The sequence below is a fragment of the Homarus americanus genome, unplaced genomic scaffold, assembly GCF_018991925.1.
Source record: "Homarus americanus isolate GMGI-L3 unplaced genomic scaffold, GMGI_Hamer_2.0 scaffold28, whole genome shotgun sequence".
In the NCBI taxonomy this organism is placed as follows: domain Eukaryota; kingdom Metazoa; phylum Arthropoda; class Malacostraca; order Decapoda; family Nephropidae; genus Homarus; species Homarus americanus.
Window position 1 is genome coordinate 3,299,212 of NW_024742238.1, and position 20,839 is coordinate 3,320,050.

The following is a 20,839-nucleotide window of genomic DNA, read 5'->3' on the forward strand; positions in this document are numbered from 1 at the left end:
GGTGAGGTGTGAGGGGTGAGGTGGGGGTGTTGGTGAGGTGTGAGGGTGTTGGTGAGGTGTGAGGGGTGTTGGTGAGGGGTGTGAGGGTGTTGGTGTGAGGTGTGAGGGGTGTTGAGGGTTAGTGAGGTGTGTGTTGGTGAGGTGTGTTAATGACAAGGTGAGGTGAGTTTACAGGCATGTGAGGTAAACCTTATTGGGTCGAGCGAGAGTGGGGAGGTGGACCTTGGCCCTCCCTCCCCCCCAGCCTCCCCCCTCTTCACCCCAAGCCCCTGATTCTCCTCCACGAACCTCACTTACCCCCACCACCTTAGTCGTGTAAAACTGTGAAGGCCGTGGAGGTGACTGCCGTGTGGAGGTGACTGAGGGCCGTGTGAGGTGACTGAGGTGACTGAGGCCGTGTGGAGGTGACTGAGGTCTGAGGGCCGTGTGGAGGACTGAGGGCCGTGTGGAGGTGACTGAGGCCGTGAGGTGTGAGTGACTGAGGGGCCGTGGTGACTGAGGTGGAGGTGACTGAGGGCCGGGTGGAGTGACTGAGGTGACTGAGGCCGGGTGGAGGGTGACTGAGGGCCGGGTGGAGGTGACTGGGGGCCGTGTGGAGGTGACTGAGGGCCGTGTGGAAGTGACTGAGGGCCGTGTGGAGGTGACGAAAGGCCGGATGGAGGTAACAGGCCAGATGGAGGTCACGACAGGCCGGATGGAGGTGACTAAGGACCAGATGGAGATGACTAAGGGCCAGATAGAGGTGACTCAGGGCCAGATGGAGATGACTAAAGGCCATGTGGATGTAACTGAGGGCCGGATGGAGGTGACTGCAGGCCGGGTGGGGGAATGGTGGCCAGGCATGGGGTGAGTGAAGCTGTAATACACATGATAGCTTCCTGAAAGACATAACCGCCGTGTTTGTGGGGTCACGTCCGCGTTCCTCCATCCTGACACACCAACTGTCTCAATACAAGGCAGGAGTCTGGGTCACCTGATGATTAAACACCCTAACGCTAACCTAACCTACTGTAATCTAACTTAACGCTAACCTAACCTAATGCTCGCCTAACCTAACCTAACACTATCCTGTATAGGTTAGGGTAGGTACTCTGGTTCAGACTGTGATATCAAGTTTAAGTTTCAAGTTATTGTATAGTGTCATCACCCTGTCACCACTGTTGTTTTCGTCGTCGTCACCATCGTCGTCTTTGTCGTCATCATCTTTATCTTTGTCGTCATTGTTTACATACATACGAAGTTCTCTTAATCCATTCCCCTGTTTTACGTCCAGAGATAGTGGTCATTTTAACACAGGTACCAGTGTTTGTTGCCGGATATAACCCAGATATACTCCCGTCGCCGCTGGGGTTGAGATCAGAAAACAACGGCGTGGAACTTTTCCTAAACCTTGTGGCAGATTAATATGTAAATAACGTCATATATACATCACAAACTACATAATTTACTGTTGTTGTAAAGTAGTTACTATAAATTTCACACGTGTTCCTGGAAGATTATCGGTAATATTGAGTATTATAAAGTCACATTTGAGTTAATATCTATACACTGGTAAACACACGAAGCGATTAAGGGGTGTTCCGTCTTGCCAATCTCTGTGAGGATGTTTACCATTAACTTCTTGAAATCCTGACCAAAGTTTGTAACAGTTTTGGTCTTGGTTTGTTTAGGCAGGGAGGCAGGGAGGCAGGCAGTGTGTGTGTGTGTGTGTGTGTTTACATGTTAACTATGGTCAAGACATCCGTGTAGCCGTTGAGAACATTGTAATAAGAGACAGACGAGGACAACACATCCCCCCCCCCCTCCCACCTCCTTCATCCCCTTCGTCAGGTGGATCAATTACAGCTCTCTTGTGGCCACGTGTTGCATGTTAGAGTGACCTAGTGTGTCCTTCCTCTCAAATCATCTGATTTGATAGGAGGCAACACTTGATAACAATCCTCTGTGTGTGTGTGTGTGTGTGTGTGTGTGTGTGTGTGTGTGTGTGTGTGTGTGTGTGTGTGTGTGTGTGTGTGTGTGTGTGTGTGTGTGTGTGTGTGTGTGTGTGTGTGTGTGTGTGTGTGTGTGTGTGTGTGTGCCTGTGTGTGTGTGTGTGTGTGTGTGTGTGTGTGTGTGTGTGTGTGTGTGTGTGTGTGTGTGTGTGTGTGTGTGTGTGTGTGTGTGTGTGTGTGTGTGTGTGTGTGTGTGTGTGTGTGTGTGTGTGTGTGTGTGTGTGTGTGTGTGTGTGTGTGTGTGTGTGTGTGTGTGTGTGTGTGTGTGTGTGTGTGTGTGTGTGTGTGTGTGTGTGTGTGTGTGTGTGTGTGTGTGTGTGTGTGTGTGTGTGTGTGTGTGTGTGTGTGTGTGTGTGTGTGTGTGTGTGTGTGTGTGTGTGTGTGTGTGTGTGTGTGTGTGTGTGTGTGTGTGTGTGTGTGTGTGTGTGTGTGTGTGTGTGTGTGTGTGTGTGTGTGTGTGTGTGGTGTGTCGTGGGGTTAGTTAGGGATGGGGTCGTCAGTATCTCCACCTCTGAAGTGGTCACGGCCGGTCTGTAGTGGAGTTAATAAGGGAAACTATTAGGTGAATGTGTTGTTATCATCACTGTAAACGCTTGACTGAATTCTTAATCCGTGTTTGGGTGTTTCTGAATAAACGGATCACCTGAAGATTAAGCACCCCAGATTATTTCACGTGATGATTAAACCTAACCTAACCTGACCTAACCTAACCTAACCTAACCTGACCTGACCTAACTTGACCTGAACCTAACCTAACCTAACTAGACGTGATCCTAACCTAAGTTAACCTAATCTAACCCCTCCAGGTATGATATTTAACTACATCACGTGCAATAAACTGGAGAAGAGGAGGTGGATAATCTTCAGATGACCCGAACAAACACCTCGACCTGTTAGTGCTAGGGATCTTTTAAGACCATTATATGACTCATTTCAACTTTGTGTATTTTACATGTGATGCTTCTGATGGTGATGGTGGGTCAAGAGGTTCATTTCCTCCCCCTTAAACATGCTTGAGATTATCCTCGTCTGCTCAGGATTTTACAACACTTGATATAAAGAAGAAAAAAAAAATACCACCTCGTATCATTGCCACATAAAGCTGTTTATATGTGACCCCTTGACGTTCCCTCGTACACTAGAGGTTTATATGGAGTTTGAGGGTAGAAAGGAGTGTGGCTTGGGTGAGGTCTGTTTTGACTTTTCTTTCGAGTTCAGGGAGTTTATATACAGTTGACAGAGAGAGTTACACACACACACACACGCATACACACACACACACACACCTCAACGCTCAAGCATTTAATTTTTTTTGTTCATCTGTAATCCACAAGTACTATAGGTGTGGCAGGGATCAGGTGTTTGGAGACGGATCTGTGCTTGGAGATTTTTAGGGAAGAGTAACCAAAGGTCCTATGTGCTTGGAGGCCGCCATTTGTAGGTGAGGCTGTATCATCCGGTGGTGTTCAGGAGAGAGATCTGTGCTTGGAGGTTTGTAGGTTTTTTTTTTAGAGGCTTTGTAGGAGATACTGAGGAGGTGTTTGTGTACCTGTGTAGGTGATGGAGCAACAGTATGTGACGACAGAGAGGGTGAGGAGGGAAGGAGGTGGAGGAAGGAGGGTGAGGGAGGAAGGAGGATGTGGGGAGGGAGGGAGGGTGGGTGAAGGAATGAAGAAAGGAGGGTTAGATCTCTGTCACAATACATTACCTATATCGAGTTTTCCCCCTCAACACAATAGTGACCTTTGACCTTCATTAATCACCCAAACCATCAGTAATTTTTCCGTAAGAATGTTAGTAATCCCGGAAGTGCTGACATTTTATTTTTTTTTAGTTTTTTTTTTATTCTCTTTCGATATTTTATTCATGGTTGTGTGTGTGTGTGTGTGTGTGTGTGTGTGTGTGTGTGTGTGTGTGTGTGTGTGTGTGTGTGTGTGTGTGTGTGTGTGTGTGTGTGTGTGTGTGTGTGTGTTTTGTGTCTGTCATCTTTCTGTCTACTACTCTCTCTCTCTCTCTCTCTCTCTCTCTCTCTCTTTCTCTCTCTCTCTCTCTCTCTCTCTCTCTCTGTCCAGATTCCATGTAAATAAGTAAATCTAAAATAATTATAAAAATGTCAATATTTGGTTAAGTTATCCTCCAGTAAAGAAAGAACTGTGTGTGTGTGTGTGTACCTGGGGGTGTTGGTACCGTAGACTTAATTACCTTTACCTGAGAAAATGGTTAGGTTTGATTTGGTTAGGTTAAGGTTAGGTTAGGTTAGGTTAAGGTTAAGGTTAAGTTAGGTTAAGGTTAGGTTAGGTTAGGTTAAGGTTAGGTTAGGTTAAGGTTGGGTTAGATTTGATTGAGTTGGGTTAGGTTAAGGTTAGGTTAGGTTAAGGTTAGGTTAGGTTAGGTTAGGTTAAGGTTAGGTTAGGTTAGGTTAAGGTTAGGTTAGGTTAGGTTAGGTTAAGGTTAGGTTAGGTACACTTGCTGAGGTGACACACTTAAGGCCAACAGTATGTAAAAGAGGACTAACGAACCTAGAGTCCATCACTGACACACTCCAAAGGTCTATCAGGAGAGTGTATAAATAACCCTTGATGTCACTGAGGAAATCGTTAAGTATATGAGACAGAGGCAGATGTTCCTGAGTGTTTATATTGCAATTGACATGTATGAGATGTTTAATAGACGAGTCGAATGTTTAGTGTGTTTAACAATTGACATGACTTGCCTATTGCACGGTTTCAAACATCGAGTCACGTTAATTCCGGATATAATGCGGTTGAAACGTGATATTTTCCGATTCATCTGGCCAGTTGTTAACCGACTAGAGGGTGGCGCCACCTAACAGCAGGAGCGAGAAATATACCGTAGTTAAATTTCACGTCGTAGTATAATAATAATAATAATAATAATAATAATAATAATAATAATAATAATAATAATACGTGTGATAAAATATAGGTTAATTAGATATATACAAAGAATAATTTTCATCCTGCTCTCTCTCTCTCTCTCTCTCTCTCTCTCTCTCTCTCTCTCTCTCTCTCTCTCTCTCTCTCTCTCTCCATTCAGCATCAAAGGCGAGAATGAGAAGTATACACAGAGTCTCTCCTCATTCATTGTTATTCATTCATTATCACTGCCCTCATTCATACGTTCTCGCTGTCTTCATTCATTATCAATCATTCATTCACAATCGTCTATTCACACCTGTATTCTCCCTCCCTTCATTCATCCACTCATAGATTTTCCCTCCTTCATTCATTCTCCCTCCCTATATTCATTCTCCTTCCCTCTCTTCATTCTCTCTCCCTCCTTCATTCATTCTCCCTCCTTCCCTTCATTCATTCTCCTTCCCTCTCTTCATTCATTCATTCTCCCTCCCTTCATTCATTCTCCTTCCCTCCCTTCATTCATTCTCCCTCCCTCCTTCAATCATTCTCCCTCCTTTCATTCATTTTCCTCCCCTCCTTCATTCATTCTCCCTCCCTTCATTCATTCTTCCTCCCTTCATTCATTCTCCTTCCCTTCATTCATTCTCCTTCCCTCCCTTCATTCATTCTCCCTCCCTCCTTCAATCATTCTCCCTCCTTTCATTCATTTTCCTCCCCTCCTTCATTCATTCTCCCTCCCTTCATTCATTCTTCCTCCCTTCATTCATTCTCTCCTTCATTCATTCTCCCTCTCTTCATTCTGCCTCCTCCCTTCATTCATTCCCTCCTCTCCCTTCATTCATTCTTCCCTTCATCTACATCTCTCCTTCCCTTCATTCATTCTCCTCCTCCCTTCATTCATATTCTCCCTCCTCCCTCCCTTCATTCAGTCTTCTCCTTCCCTTTCTATTCCATTCTCCTTCCTCTCATTCATTCGTTCTCAGTGTCATGTCGTCTGTGTAGTGTTTGGCCCCTCAACACGACCTAACAGTGACAATAAATACCCGCAGCTCAACCATGGACTAATATTGATAAACATTGGTCCTGGCTGGGAAGAGCGAGGAGTGGTATTGGGTCACCTGAAGATTACACACCCTAGCTTATTTCACCTGAAGATTAGCCTCCCTAGCTTATTTCACCTGAAGATTAGGCTCCCTAGCTTATTTCACCTGAAGATTAGCCTCCCTAGCTTATTTCACCACAGCTAAGATGATTCTATACTCATAAGTTAGGTTAGGCTTAAGTTAGGTTAGGTTAGGTTAGGTTAGGTTAGGTTAATGTTAAGGTGAAATACACTGGGGTGTTTAATCTGCAGGTGATCCAGTGTACCAGGGATGATCGGCCACCACCTGTTGACACAGTGATTCAGCGAGGAAATATTGTCCCAGTGTAAAAGGCACTCACCATCTCCCCTTACAAGCACTCCCCCTCCCCCTTACAAGCCTCCCCTCCCCCTTATAAGCACTCCCTCTCCCCTTACAAGCCTCCCTCTCCCCTTACAACACTCCTCTCCCCTTACAAGCACTCCCCCTCCCCCTTACAAGCACTCCCCCCTCCTCCCCCTCCCCAAGACCTTCTCACCTTCCTCAAGTATTCCTCAACAGTGTCTCCCTCAAACACGCCCCCCCTCCCCTCGCCCCTCCCTCCTCCCCCTCCCTCCCCTCCCTTCAAGCATTAATCATTATTCTCCCAAGTATCTTTAACCTCCCCTCTACATTCCTCCTCCTCCCCCCAATACCCTCCTTTCTCCTTCCCTCCTTCACCAATACCCTCCCTTTCTCCCTTCCTTCACCAATACCCTCCTTTCCCTTTTCCCTCCTTCACCAATACCCTCCTTTCTCCTTCCCTCCTTCATCAATACCCTCCTTTCTTCCTTCCCTCCTTCACCAATACCCTCCCTTTCTCCTTTCCCTCCTTCACCAATACCCTCCTTTCTCCTTTCCCTCTTCACCAATACCTCCTTTCTTCCTTCCCTCCTTCACCCAATACCCTCCTTTCTCCTTTTCCTCCTTCACCAATACCCTCCTTTCTCCCTTCCTTCCTTCACCAATACCCTCCCTTTCTTCCTTCCCTCCTTCACCAATACCCTCCCTTTCTCCTTTCCCTCCTTCACCAATACCCTCTCTTTCTTCCTTCCCTTCTTCACCAATACCCCTCCCTTCAATCCCTTCCTTTCCTCCCTTAGACACACACTCACCCTGACGAGGCACTAAATACCACATAAAGTTACACGAGAAGTCTGGACAGGGGGGCGGGGGATGGGCGGGGTATGGGCGGGGTTGGGGGTAGGGGTTAGGAGGGGGTACCTCTCGCCTTCTGGAGGGGAGGAATGTGGCGTATTTCCTGCAGCAGTGGTGACGGAGGAGGAGGAGGCGGCCAGGTGGTTGGTGATCTACTATGAACAATAACACGAGACTCGTTTGTGTGTGTGTGTTATTTGTTCTGAGTATCTTGTGGAGTGTGTACGTTGTTGTTGTTGTTGTTGTTGTTGTTGTTGGTGTTGTTGGTGTTGTTGTTGTTGTTGTTATTTTTTATTATTATTATTATTATTATTATTATTATTATTATTATTATTATTATTATTATTATTATTATTATTATCCTCAAACACTACAGGGTTGTTTCAGGTACAGTCTGTATTGTTGTTATACCCATACTCTACCCTGATTGGTTGAAGGTTCCATCCCAACTTTGGACTTTATTATCTTGACATCACCAGACCTTAGCTGTTTCTATTACCTGAATATTTTAGCTGCGTCGTCATCCCTATAGCTGCTTTTCTTGATTTGTTATTAGACGCTTTCGGATCACATGAAGATTAGCCCCCTAGCTTATTTCACCTGAGGATTAAACACATATTTTAACATTACCTGAAGGAGATAGATTAAGTTAGATTTGATTAGGTTATAGTTTAGGTTAAATTAGGTTAAATTGTAAGTTAGGTTAAGATAGGCTAGGTTAGCGTTAGGGTATTTAATCATCAGGTAAAATAAGCCAGGGTGTCTAATCTTCAGGTGGTTCATTGTTCCCTGCACGTGAGTCAGTACACTACCCAACTCTCCTAAGCTAGATAGATGGCTGGGCAAATAGGTAGATAGATAGATAGATAGATAGATAGATAGATAGATAGATGTTCATTCAGTAAAATCGCCAGAGAAGTTTAAGTTGATTTAGCATGTACAGTCCCCTTCACTAGTGCGTTTACAGGGGCTCGTTATATAAACATTCCACAAATCATTATCATTGAGATATTTGTTTTAATATTGTTTTAATATGATTCCATAATATGTTTACTATTGAGAGTTTCCTTCTGTCGAATGTAAACAAACACAAGGCTGCCACACTGCACACAACCTGACGAGCCCCTGTAAACGCACTTGTGAAAGGGACTCCTCCGACATAGACAGTACAGGTATACAAGCAATTTCCATAGACTACAGGTATATAAACACTATCCATAGACAATCTAGGTATATAAATAGTGTGCATAGGCAGTACAGGTATAAAGTCAGGTATATAAACATAAGTAAACAGTAAGTCAGCTCTATACCAAGGATAATCCCAACTAAACCAACATAAACTTAAAACTGATGGATAATAATCTTCCCCCATGATCTATAGCGTAAGATATTTTTCCCCCAATTAATTCCCTACAACGTGAGAATTTCCCTAAACCTGGTGACAGTTCTCAGTGGCGTGTGGCTCCTCCTCCCTTCAGTGGCGCGTGGCTCCTCCTCCCTTCAGTGGCGTGTGGCTCATCCTCCCTTCAGTGGTGTGTGGCTCCTCCTCCTTTCAGTGGTGTGTGGCTCCTCCTCCCTTCAGTGGCGTGTGGCTCCTCCTCCCTTCAGTGGTGTGTGGCTCCTCCTCCCTTCAGTGGCGTGTGGCTCCTCCCTTACCAGGTTTTCTGTAATAGTGTTGTGGCGGCGGAGGGGGACTAATTTAATATCTAGACAGCCTCTGATTTTCCTCCTATTTTTACTCGTCGAGGTATTTGGTGATAATACTTCTTGTACGATGAAAGTATTAATAGTTTTTCGTCATTATTCGTCTCACACAAGGGTCGGTGAGTCCGGGGAGGGAAAATATATAGGAGATAATTTTTGAAAACTTTTGGCAGAGTTGAGGCGCGAATTTCAGTGGCTTGTGGAACCCATGTTCAATGTCTCCAGCTTTACTAGTCACCCCACGAAAAGATAGATAGATAGATGGATAGATAGATAGATGGATAGATAGATAGATAGATAGGTAGGTAGGTAGCAAAATCATCATACAAATTCCTCTTGTTTGAGAATTTATATAGCTCACACAGGTATACAATATAAATCGAATGGTATACAAAGGCAATCAACTGTAAAATAAACACGTCTTAATTTCCTGCAGGAGGTGAGAGCGTGTTTATCACCTCCCCTAGCGAGCATTCCTTAAGAGACTGTGTGGAATGTGAAGAGATGTTTCTAGCTAGGGCGAGGAGAGACACCCCTCCACCCCACTTCCACTCCTTCCCTATCTCTCTAAGTACATATCTGTCTTCAACATCTTAACTACATATATAATAAACTTACATAATTGTATAGTACCCATGTATGTTTTATTTCCGGTTTATACAAAGGGTTTTAGGAATTTTTTTTTTTTTTTTACATAAACAGGCAAAGTTTTCCTTGTGTGTATTACTGTGGCTTCCTCGTCAGTAGGGTCCCACTAGGTTTGGTTAGGCTGGGTTGGGTTAGAATAGGATAGGTTTGGTTAAGTTAGGTTAGGTTAGGGACACGTGTTTATATTTTGATATTCTTGTGTTCTTGTGTTTTCGTATTTTTATGTTCTCAGTGTTCTTGTGTTTTTGTTCTTGTGTTCTTGTGTTTTCGTATTTTTATGTTCTCAGTGTTCTTGTGTTTTTGTTCTTGTGTTCTTGTTTTTTCCTGGTTTAAATGTTCTATTGTTCTTGTGTTCTTGTTCTCTCAGTGTTCTCGAGTTTTATGCTCATGTTCTTATGTTCTCGTGTTTTTGTTCTCTCAGTGTTCTCGTGTTCAAGGGACTCTATAAACACAAACATCAAGGGACTCTATAAACACGATGTACAGGTGATTCAAAACTCCCACAACGCAAGCTGCTGACTGGTGAAGGGATTAAACCACCTTGATGAATGAACGAAAATTTATGGCAAAATATAAACCAATGTTTAAACGGCCAACAAAATTATAAGAAATAATTAAGTCAATTTTATTTAATTATCGTCTTTTTTTTAATCATTCGGCGGTCATTTTGGCATAGAAGTATTATTAAGGTGAATATAACATAGACATTGTAGTTATTGTAGGGGAAGGTGATTGGCTGGGAGTTATTGTGACTGACCAATGACGGAATAACAATAATGACATTGACAAAAATGAAAACATTAATAAAAACAATAGTAACAACAATAACAACAACAAAACAGGGTGAAGAGTGAACACGTGAGCTGCAGCACGAGAAACATGACACATCGTTCACTTATCAAGGCCGGTGGTGCCCCCCCCCCTCACACCCTTTCCCCCCTCCTTTCCCCCCTCACCCCTCTACCCCCACCCGTCCCTTCCTGTCTTCTTCCCTCACCCCTTCCCTTCATGTCCTCTCCCTCCACCCCCCTCCTGTCGTCAACTTTCTCCTGCCCTCACCTCTCAACCTCTCCAGCCCTCTACCCTCCTGCCCTCACCCCTCCTACCCTCACCCTCTTGTCTTCCATTCACCACTCACCCCTCTCCTGTTATTCACCTACCCTGTTATCTCCCTATTCTCCCTCCTCTTCACTCCTTCTTTCTTCCCCACCACTCATCCTGTCTACACCCCCCTGCATCATGGACAAAGGTGGAGCAGGGCCAAAGGTCCCCTCTCCAGGTGTACAATCACCACCCCACCATCCCTCCCTCTCACTCTCTCTCCTCTCCCCACGTTACTACCTACCCTCCCTTTCCCACACTCTTCCCTCTCATTCTACTCTCCTCCTCCTCCTTACTCTCCCCCCTATCCTCCCCCTTCTACTCTCTTACCGTCTCCCTCCTACCCTACCCTCTTCCACCCAGCGAGGAGGGGGGAATAGGGGAGAAGAAAGAGGGGGAGGAGGAGAAGAAAGAGGGGGAGGATGGAGGTTGAGAGGAGGAGAGAGGAGGAGGAGGGGGAGGAGAGAGAAGGAGGAGGAGGGGGAGGGGGGGGTGAATGCTATCAGTCATTTCATATCAGTGACTCATTTATGACAACCTACTGAAGGTCATCAGCATGTTGTAGTGCCCACCAGACCGCCCACCAACACCCACTCCAAACTCCTCCACTACCAATCCAAACCTCCACTACCACCCTCCACTACCCCCCAAACCCAACCCACTACCCCCAAACTCCTCCACCACCCAACCTCCACTCCCTCCAAACCCCACAATCACCAAACACTCAGCTAGCAGTCCACTCCATCTTTTGTCTCTATTATTCCTCCAAGCTTTCCCCAGAGGAGAGAGAGAGAGAGAGAGAGAGAGAGAGAGAGAGAGAGCTCTTAAATATATTTCTGATTTCCTGTGTGTATGTCTGTCCCTGTCTGTCTCTCGTCTGTCGTGTGTGTGTGTGTGTGTGTCTGTCTCTGTCTGTCTGTCTGTTGTCTGTCTGTCTGTCTGTCTGTCTGTCTGTCTGTTCTTCTGTCTGTTCTGTCTGTCTGTGTCTGGTTGTGTGTGTGTCTGTCTGCTGTCTGTCTGTCTGTCGTCTGTCTTCTGTCTTTCTGTCGTCTGTCTGTCTGTCTGTGTGTGTGTGTGTGTCTGTCTGTCTGTCTGTCTGTCTGTCTGTCTGCTGTCTGTCTTCTGTCTGTCGCCGTCTGTCGTCTGTCTGTCTGTCTGTCTGTCTGTCTGTCTGTGTGTGTGTGTGTGTGTCTGTTCGTCTGTCTGTTCGTCTGTCTGTCTTCGTCTTTCGTTCGTCTGTCTGTCTGTCGTGTGTGTGTCTGTCTGTTGTCGTCTGTCTGTCTGTCTGTCGTCTTTCTGTCTTTCTGTCTGCTGCTGTCTGTCTGTCTGCTGCTGTCTGTCTGTCTGTGTGTGTGTGTGTGTGTCGTCTGTCTGTTCGTTTGTCTGTCTGTCTGTCTGTCTTTTGTCTTTCGTCTGTCTGTCTGTCTGTCTGTCTGTGTTCGTCTGTCTGTCTGTCTGTCTGTCTGTGTGTGTGTGTGTGTGTGTGTGTGTGTGTGTGGTTTGTCTGTGTGTGTTCGTGTGTCTGTCTGACTGGTCTGTCTGTGTCTGTCTGTCTGTCTGTGTGTGTGTGTGTGTGTGTGTGTCTGTCTGTCTGTCGTGTATCTGTCTGTGTGTGTCTGTTCTGTCTGTCTGTGTCTGTCTGTCTGTCTGTTCGTCTGTCTGTCTGTCTGTCTGTCTGTCTGTCTGTCTGTCGTCTGTCTGTCTGTGTCTGTCTGTCTGTCTGTGTGTTCGTGTGTTCGTGTTCTGTCTGTCTGTCTGTTCGTTCGTGTATTGTTGTCAGTCAGTCAGTCAGTCAGTCAGTCTGTTCTGTCTGTGTGTCTGTCTGTCTGTCTGTCTGTCTGTCTGTCTGTCTGTCTGTCTGTGTGTGTGTGTGTGTGTGTGTGTGTGTGTGTGTGTGTGTGTGTGTGTGTGTGCGTCATCAACTAACTCGTCACATACTTGATACCTCATTCCCGGTGTATTGACGTCATAGTGATGTCATTAAGTATCAAATGTTCCAGATTCCCCCAAAAGTGTGGTGACGTGTACAGTGTGGTGACGTGTACAATGTGGTGATGTGTAGTGTACAGTGTGGTGACGTGTACAATGTGGTGAAGTGTAGTGTACAATGTGGTGATGTGTAGTGTACAGTGTAATCATGTGACACCCCCCCCCCAATGTGTCTGTCGGTATGTACACAGTAGTATCGAACAGTCATATGTAAGTCATATTAACAACAGTGGTCATGTGTACATTAATATAAGTCACCCGAGTCATATGTACACAAACAGTCGTGTGTACATCAGTATATAACAACAACGGTCATGTGTACACTAACAGTCATGTGTGCATCAGTATATCAAAAACAACGATTATGCTCACACTCAAGAACCGGTCATATCAATCACGTGTACACATGAAACAACAATAGTAACAGTCACATGTACGTAAAAATCCTACTGGGGTCTTTGATCTGTGTATCCTCAGGTGGCTATCAGGTGTGTCTCAGGTGTGGCTATCAGGTGTGTCTCAGGTGTGGCTATCAAGGTGTGTCAGTGACCGGATATTGACCTCTGGCTCCATACCTTTATCATCTTGAGTCATGAGAGTGTGTAATGGTCCACCTCACCTAAGGGTTACGTCACACAATGGCCCACTATACCCACTATGCCACTATCCACTATACCACTATACCCACTATGCCACTATTCCCACTATACGACTATACCCACACCACCTTCTGCCCACCTCACGTCCCCCTGGTCTTAAACCCTCCTCTCGTATCAAATAAGTTACGTGGGAAATTTTCGTCAATTTTATAGATTTGACTGAATGTGTCGATGGGTGATGAGGAGAGAGAGAGAGAGTTATTTTGTGGTGGGTTTTATAATTCTCTCTCTCTCTTTATCTCTTTCTTTTTCTGTCTCTCTCTTTTTTCTCTCTCTCTCTCTCTCTCTCTCTCTCTCTCTCTCTCTCTCTCTCCAGCTATTGTCTTCATATTGGGGGTCTCTTTTCCTGCTCGTTTATTCTTCGTCTCTCTCTCTCTCATATCTTTTATCTTTCTCTATCTTCCACCATCCCTTGTCCCCTCCTCCTCCTCCTCCTCCTCCAAGGCTCGAGTTAATACTTGTCTTCTTCACTCCCACAGGTCCCCAGCCGCATATCGTCAGTTGTCGCCTCCCGTGAGTCGCCTGCCGCCCTGGGTCACTAGTAGAGAACCCGGGCCTGCCTCCCTTCTCTGAGGACGCCGGCCTCTCCTGGGACCCTCACCCCCCACCCCGAGGTCCTGGAATAACACCCAACAGAAGACCTCCAAGATTTCCTCCTGAGATCTCCCGTACTGGGGTCTCTTTGGGGTGTCTTGAGTTCCCCTCCTTCACCCCTAAGAAAGGAACTCCTGCTCTGTATCCTACGAAGATCCTTCCTAGGGATCGTGCAGGAGGTTTGGGGGGTGTTAAAAGAGAGGTGGTGTGTGTGTGAGGTGTGTTTGAGTGTGGTGGTTCAGTATTAACCTGGTGGAGGTACAGGTGGAGGCGGTGTAGGTAGTTGGCACCCCCACCTCCCCACCTCCCCACACACACACACCTTCAAGAAGTGAGTATGGCGGCTTCAGTGGTGGTGTCGACCGCTCCCCACCAGTGAAGATGAAATATACATTGCTATCACAAACTGTTGGACCAGGCTTAGGTACCTAGCAGTACATCATTGTATAGATAGTGCTGGTACATAGTGTCAATATTAAGTGTATATTAAGGTGGAAGACAGGGACTTCTTGTACATATCTTAGGCTGGATTATGCCGAGTGGTTGGTGAGTCTGACCCACCGCCGCCGATGCCAGCTCCTCACCCCCAGCTCCTGACCCCGGCTCCTGACCCCAGCCGCTCAACACCCTAGACCGTCCCTCTCCAAACTGACCTCTTGACCTCGCCATGGACACCCTCCACGCGCCCACACCCGCCCCGCCGCGACAAGGCGGTCAGAGTCACGCCCACGTCATCCCCTGAACTCCCCGCTACTGCCGCCTAAAGTGGCCCATGTAGCACCCCGCCACGCCCACGTTCCACCAACACACATGGCTTCGCCCCTCCTCAGGCACCGCACGCCCGTGGCTAATCCCCCTCTCATCGCCCATCAACAGCCACCGCCGAACAGCACAGCACCAACAGCCGCAGCAGCAGCATCAACATCAACATCAACATCATCGTCATCATCCACATCACCATCATCAACAGCCGCAGCCGCAGCCGCAGCCTCAGCCGCAGCAGCCGCAGCCGCACCTCAGTCCTCCACCCACGCCCACAGATTCACCCAGACCCATCCACAAGGACCCACCCCCTGCAGCCCACTCATCACCGGCACTAGGTAAGTCTACCCACAGCGGTACTTGTTACTCTTAATATTCCTGTGTTTCTGCAGCTGTATTTTATCTCAGTATCCTCAGCGTACCACAGCAGTACACCTCACCACACCACCACCACACCTCACCACACACACCTCACACCACCACACCACCACACCTCCTACACACCCACACACCACACCACACCTCCACACACCACCACACCACACCACACCACACCACACCACACCTCACCTCACCAAGAATGGATCACAATATTGACTCTGGATCTACTATTAGTATACTGTACCTGTAGCTCATTAATCACTGTACTGTTACCATTACTTAAATACTATACAGGTGTATATAGTGTGCTCCTAATATTATCAAGGCATAACCCTTTACCGTAAATCATAAATCACCCAATCAATCACCCAATCACCCACCCTATTACTCATAAATAACATAAATGCTATAATTTCTGGGGTATCTGTCTTGATCTTACGTGATACCAGAGTCGACCCTACTGAGAAAATGTCCCTGTTCCTTACTGTCGTGCACCAGGCGGCCACGACATGCAAACTGAAGGAAATTCTTGCTCCTTAGACCCTGTGATACGAGGTTAAGTTTGGATGAGGCAAAAATTATGATAATTCTTATCTTGAGGCATTAATGGTGGATTATAGTGGTGGTGGTGGTGGTGATGGGATTGTATGGTGTGGGTTAGACTTGGATCTGAGCCCCCTCAGATCCAAGTTTGAGCCATTAATGGTGGATTGTGGTGGTGTGAGATTGTGGTGACCGATTTTGGTGATGGTGGATTGTTATGGTGATGGAGTTTTCAGGTATTGCCAATCATCAAAATAACACACCTTCGATACTGTTTCTCTTCCCTCGAAACACAAAGCATCCAATTGACCCACTTTGAAACGAATCACTAGTCAATTGTCACTTTGAAACGAATCACTAGTCAATTGACCCACTTTGAAATTATCTTCTTAATTATACAGGTACTTCACTGAGCTAAGGTAAAGTTAGTTGTTCTTGCGTAAACATTTGAGTGTATTGAAGTAAACATTTGAGTGTATCGAAGTAAACATTTGAGTGTATGTATGTTTACTTTTCATTTTAAGAGGAGGGGCTGGAGTCATTCACCTATAATCTAGGTGAATGACAGTGCGGGTATATAAACAATGTAGATAGATAGTGCGGGTATTATAGAGTACAATATATCCACATATCTGTCGTCGTTATACTCACGTTCTTCAGGTTATACTCACCATACCTTAGTGATATAAACAGGATATACCCACTATTCCACACTGATATACCAGGATATACCCACTATACCACATTGATATAACAGGATATACCCACTACACCAGGATATACCCACTATTCCACACTGATATAACAGGATATACCCACTACACCAGGATATACCCACTATACCACACTGATATACCAGGATATACCCACTACACCAGGATATACCCACTATTCCACACTGATATACCAGGATATACCTACTATACCACATTGATATACCAGGATATACCCACTCCACCAGAATATACCCACTATACCACACTGATATACCAGGATATACCCACTATACCACATTGATATAACAGGATATACCCACTACACCAGGATATACCCACTATACCACACTGATATACCAGGATATACCCACTATGCCACACTGACATATCGAGCCCTGAGTTGTCATGGCAATGCTCTGGTTGTTTTAAATTAATCAAGGGTTCATGGCCGGTGAGGGGAAGGAGTGCCAAATGAGGCTGCCAGGAGGAGGTCGAGTGCCAAGGGGAAGGGGTGCCAGGAGGGGCTAATGGTGCCAGGGGTAGGATCTGGTGACGGGGAGGCAAGAGTACAAGGGAGGTTGCTGGTGCAGGAGGTAGGTGGGGTAGGAGTGCAGAGGGTATGGTACAGGGAAGGGTAGAGTGCCAGGGGGTATGGTTGGGGAAGGGGGGGTAGGTGCCAGGGGTATGGGTACAGGGGTAGGATGCAGGGGTATGGTTACAAGGGGGAGGTGGGATTGCCAGGGGGTATGGGTACAGGAGGGAGAGTGCCAGGGGGTATGGGTATAGGGGGTGGGAGTGCCAGGGGTATGGGTACAGGGAAGGGGTGGGGTGCCAGGGGGTATGGGTGGGGAAGGGTAGGAGTGCCAGGAGGGTATGGGTGTGGGGGTAGGGTGCCAGGGGTATGGGTATGGGGAAGGGTGGGGTGCCAGGGGGTGTGGTGCAGGGGAGGGGTAGGGAGTGCCAGGGGGGTATGGGTATGGGGGAGGGGTGAAGTGCCAGGAGGTATGGGTACAGGGAAGGGGTAGGGGTGCCAGGGGTATGGGTGCAAGGGAAGGGTGGGGTGCCAGAGGGTATGGGTGGGGAAGGTGAGGTGCAGGGGGTATGGGTACAGGGGAAGGGTAGGAGTGGGGGTATGGGTACAGGGAAGGGTAGGGTGCCAGGGGGTGTGGGTATGGGGAAGGGGTAGGAGTGCCAGGAGGTATGGGTACAAGGAAGGTAGGAGTGCCAGGAGGTATGGGTACAGGGAAGGGTAGGAGTGCCAGGGGGTATGGGTGCAGGGAAGGGGTAGGGTGCCAGGAGGTATGGGTACAGGGAAGGGGTAGGAGTGCCAGGAGGTATGGGTACAAGGGAAGGGGTAGGAGTGCCAGGAGGGTATGGGTGAAAAGGGGAGGTGTCAGGGGGTGTGGGTACAGGGAAGGGGTAGGAGTGCCAGGGGTATGGGTACAAGGGAAGGGGTAGGAGTGCCAGGAGGGGTATGGGTACAAGGGAAGGGGTAGGAGTGCCAGGAGGTATGGGTACAGGGAAGGGGTAGGAGTGCCAGGAGGGTATGAGTACAAAGGGAAGGGTAGGAGGTGCCAGGAGGGTAGGGGTACAAGGGAAAGGGGTAGGAGTGCCAGGAGGTATGGGTACAAAGGGGAAGGTAGGAGTGCCAGGAGGGTATGGGTACAAGGGAAGGGGTAGGAGTGCCAGGAGGTATGGGTAGGGAAAGGGAGTAGGAGTGCCAGGAGGGTATGGTACAAGGAAGGGTAGGAGTGCCAGGGAGGTATGGGCCAAAGAGGGAGGGGTAGGAGTGCCAGGAGGGTATGGGTACAAGGGAAGGGGTAGGGGTGCCAGGAGGGTATGGGTACAAGGAAGGGGTAGGAGGTGCCAGGAGGGTATGGGTACAAGGAAGAGGTAGGAGTGCCCAGGAGGTGGGCAGGAAGGGGTAGGAGTGCAGGGGGTATGGGTACAGGGAGGTAGGAGTGCCAGGAGGTATGGGTACAGGAAGGGGTAGGAGTGCCAGGAGGTATGGGTACAAGGAAGGTGAGTGCCAAGAGGGTAGGGGTAGGTGTGCAGGAGATAGAGGTGCCAGGGCCAAGGCTTGGAGAGCTTCACAAGGCATTCGGAGGACGTTGGGTACTGGTCAATGGTGTGACGTAACCTCTCTCTCTCTCTCTCAGTGTGAGGTATTATTGAAATCATCACTGTGTGTGTGTGTGTGTGTGTGTCTGCCTTTATCTGTGAAGGTGTACAGTATGTGTGCGTGAGTGTTACCCGTCAAGTGCAGGCACAGGTATAATTTGCTTTCGAATAACACCTGAAACCTTAATGATTTACCCTCCCCTAATGATCCCATACGACAGGTGTGTGTGTGTGATACTACTTGAGAGAGAGAGAGAGAGAGAGAGAGAGAGAGAGAGAGAGAGAGAGAGAGAGAGAGAGAGAGAGAGAGGCCGTAACACCTGTACCAGGAATTTGTATCTCACTCAAGAGTCACCGAGGAGGGTGAGAAGGTATGAGAGGGAGGAGGGGAAGGGAAAAGTGGGGAGGAAGAGGTAGAGCAAGGGGCGGGGAGAAAGGGTATATAATGTAGGTCTGGAGGGGGTAGGGGAGGTGGGAAGGGGTGGGGCAGGCATGGCACTGGGGTGAGCTCAGTGCCACCTGTACGTTCCAGCAGTCACGTGGAGTTGCGCTAGTGACAGGAAATACCGGACATGCAGGGAGGGGAGGGGGGAGGAGGAGGGAGGGGGATATGGGCTGGTTGCTCTGCTGTCGTCACGTAGTAGGAAGGTGGTGAGGGGAGAGTGCCACAAGACGTGCTTGGTGTCAGTGGGAGGTGAGAGAGGCAAGGGAGGGTAAGACGGGAGGGCGTGAGGAAGCGGGGAGGTCATATGGAGGTAGGAGGAAGTAGTGCCAGGGGGATGCCAGGTGGTAGCACGTGAGGTGTCATCATCTGGCTCCCTGACACATATTTCTGTGATCAGTGTGGGTCATACATGGCACTGTGTGTGTGTGTGTGTGTGTGTGTGTGTGTGTGTCAAATCTCATCCTCCTCCCAGCCACCACCACCACCACCACCACCACCACCACCACCACCACCCACCACCACCACCACCACCACCACCACCACCACCACCACCACCACCACCACCACCACCACTTATGGAATGGCTTATATGATAGATATATATATTAAACTATATCACAGGTAAGTTACAGAGTATAACAATTGACTGTAATATAAAGAACCTCCTGTAGTGTTTTGTGTATAAGAAAATAATATGGGTCATAAGGGATTTAGGAAACGATTTTTTTTTTATTACTAGGAAACACGTGACCCAGGTAGAGATGGGTGCCAGTGCCAGGTATGTTCACCCAGGAGGCACCACATATATATACACCTGATGTATATATTTATCTTCTTAATTAGTTTTTTTTTTACCTAATATACGTTTGTGTTCTGGTATATTTGTTTGTTTGGATATTTTGATGTTTGTGTGTTTGTTTTGGACATTAGGGGGGTCGTTTGGGGAAAAATCGAAATAAAAATGATGGAAAATTCCCCCAAATATATTCAACAACAGTCCATTCATCACTACTTGTAAAAGACACTCAGTCTGTTTACCAGTTAAGTGAGGAGGAAAATATATTGTATCTTACGAACCTTTGGTAATTGAAATCCCGAATAATTCTACTTTAACATTAAATTAAATCCCCGCATTGATGATTAATTTAAGTGAAACTCCTTCGTGTTGTCAAAGTCACACCGCCAACATAAAACACAGCTTGTAAGTTAATGTTTACCGTCGATCAGCTGATTACTGGCGCGGGAAACAAAAACACGGATCTTCATTTGACTCTCGTTGTACAACAAAGAGCGACGCCCCGCCCAGAAATTCCGCGGGTGAAGGGCGCGGCCAGGGTGATAGGGCCACAGGTAGGTACGTGGCCCTTACACATACACACACACACACACACACACACACACACACACACACACACACACACACACACACCATAATCACCAACACCACCCACAAACTCCACACACACATAAGAACATAAGAAAATAAGGAGTCTGCAATAGGCCGGTTGGTCTGTGCATGGCAGCTCCTGTCGAGAGTTACTACCACTCTCTATCATCCATGAATCTATCTAGCCTCCTTTTAAAACTTTCCAGCGTTCCAGCACTTACTACAAAGTTGCTGAGCTTGTTCCACTCGTCCACCACCCTATTTGTGAACCAGTTTCTTCCTATCTCCCTCCTAAACCCAAACTTATCCAACTTACTGCAAATCCGTTGCTCCGAGTCCTATCCTGCTCGGATATTATAAGAACTTTATATCCCCTTTATTGATTCCTTTCACCCACTTAAATACTTCTATCATATCTCCCCGCACTCTTCGTCTTTCTAGGGAATGCAAGATTAGTTTCTTTAACCTATCCTGATATGGAAGGTTTCTAAGTCCCGGAATCATTTTCGTCATTCTTCTCTGCACCGACTCCAGTGAATTTATATCCATTCTGTAATAAGGGCACCAGAACTGAACCGCATAATCGAGGTGCGACCTGACTAGCGCAAGATATAGTTGCAATAAGACCTCTGCACTCTTA

General features: G+C 47.2%; 1 protein-coding gene across 1 annotated transcript in view; it reads left to right on the forward strand.

Annotated features, from left to right (window-relative positions):
• The first annotated feature begins 655 nt into the window (after window positions 1–655).
• The window catches only part of LOC121876553 (nuclear hormone receptor FTZ-F1 beta-like), a 166,538-nt gene continuing 146,354 nt past the window's right edge, over window positions 656–20,839 (forward strand). Inside the window, exons 1-2 of the mRNA XM_042381752.1 lie at window positions 656–805; window positions 14,623–14,944. Coding sequence (XP_042237686.1) covers window positions 656–805; window positions 14,623–14,944 — 472 coding nt within the window. The remainder of the gene's footprint in view (window positions 806–14,622; window positions 14,945–20,839) is intronic.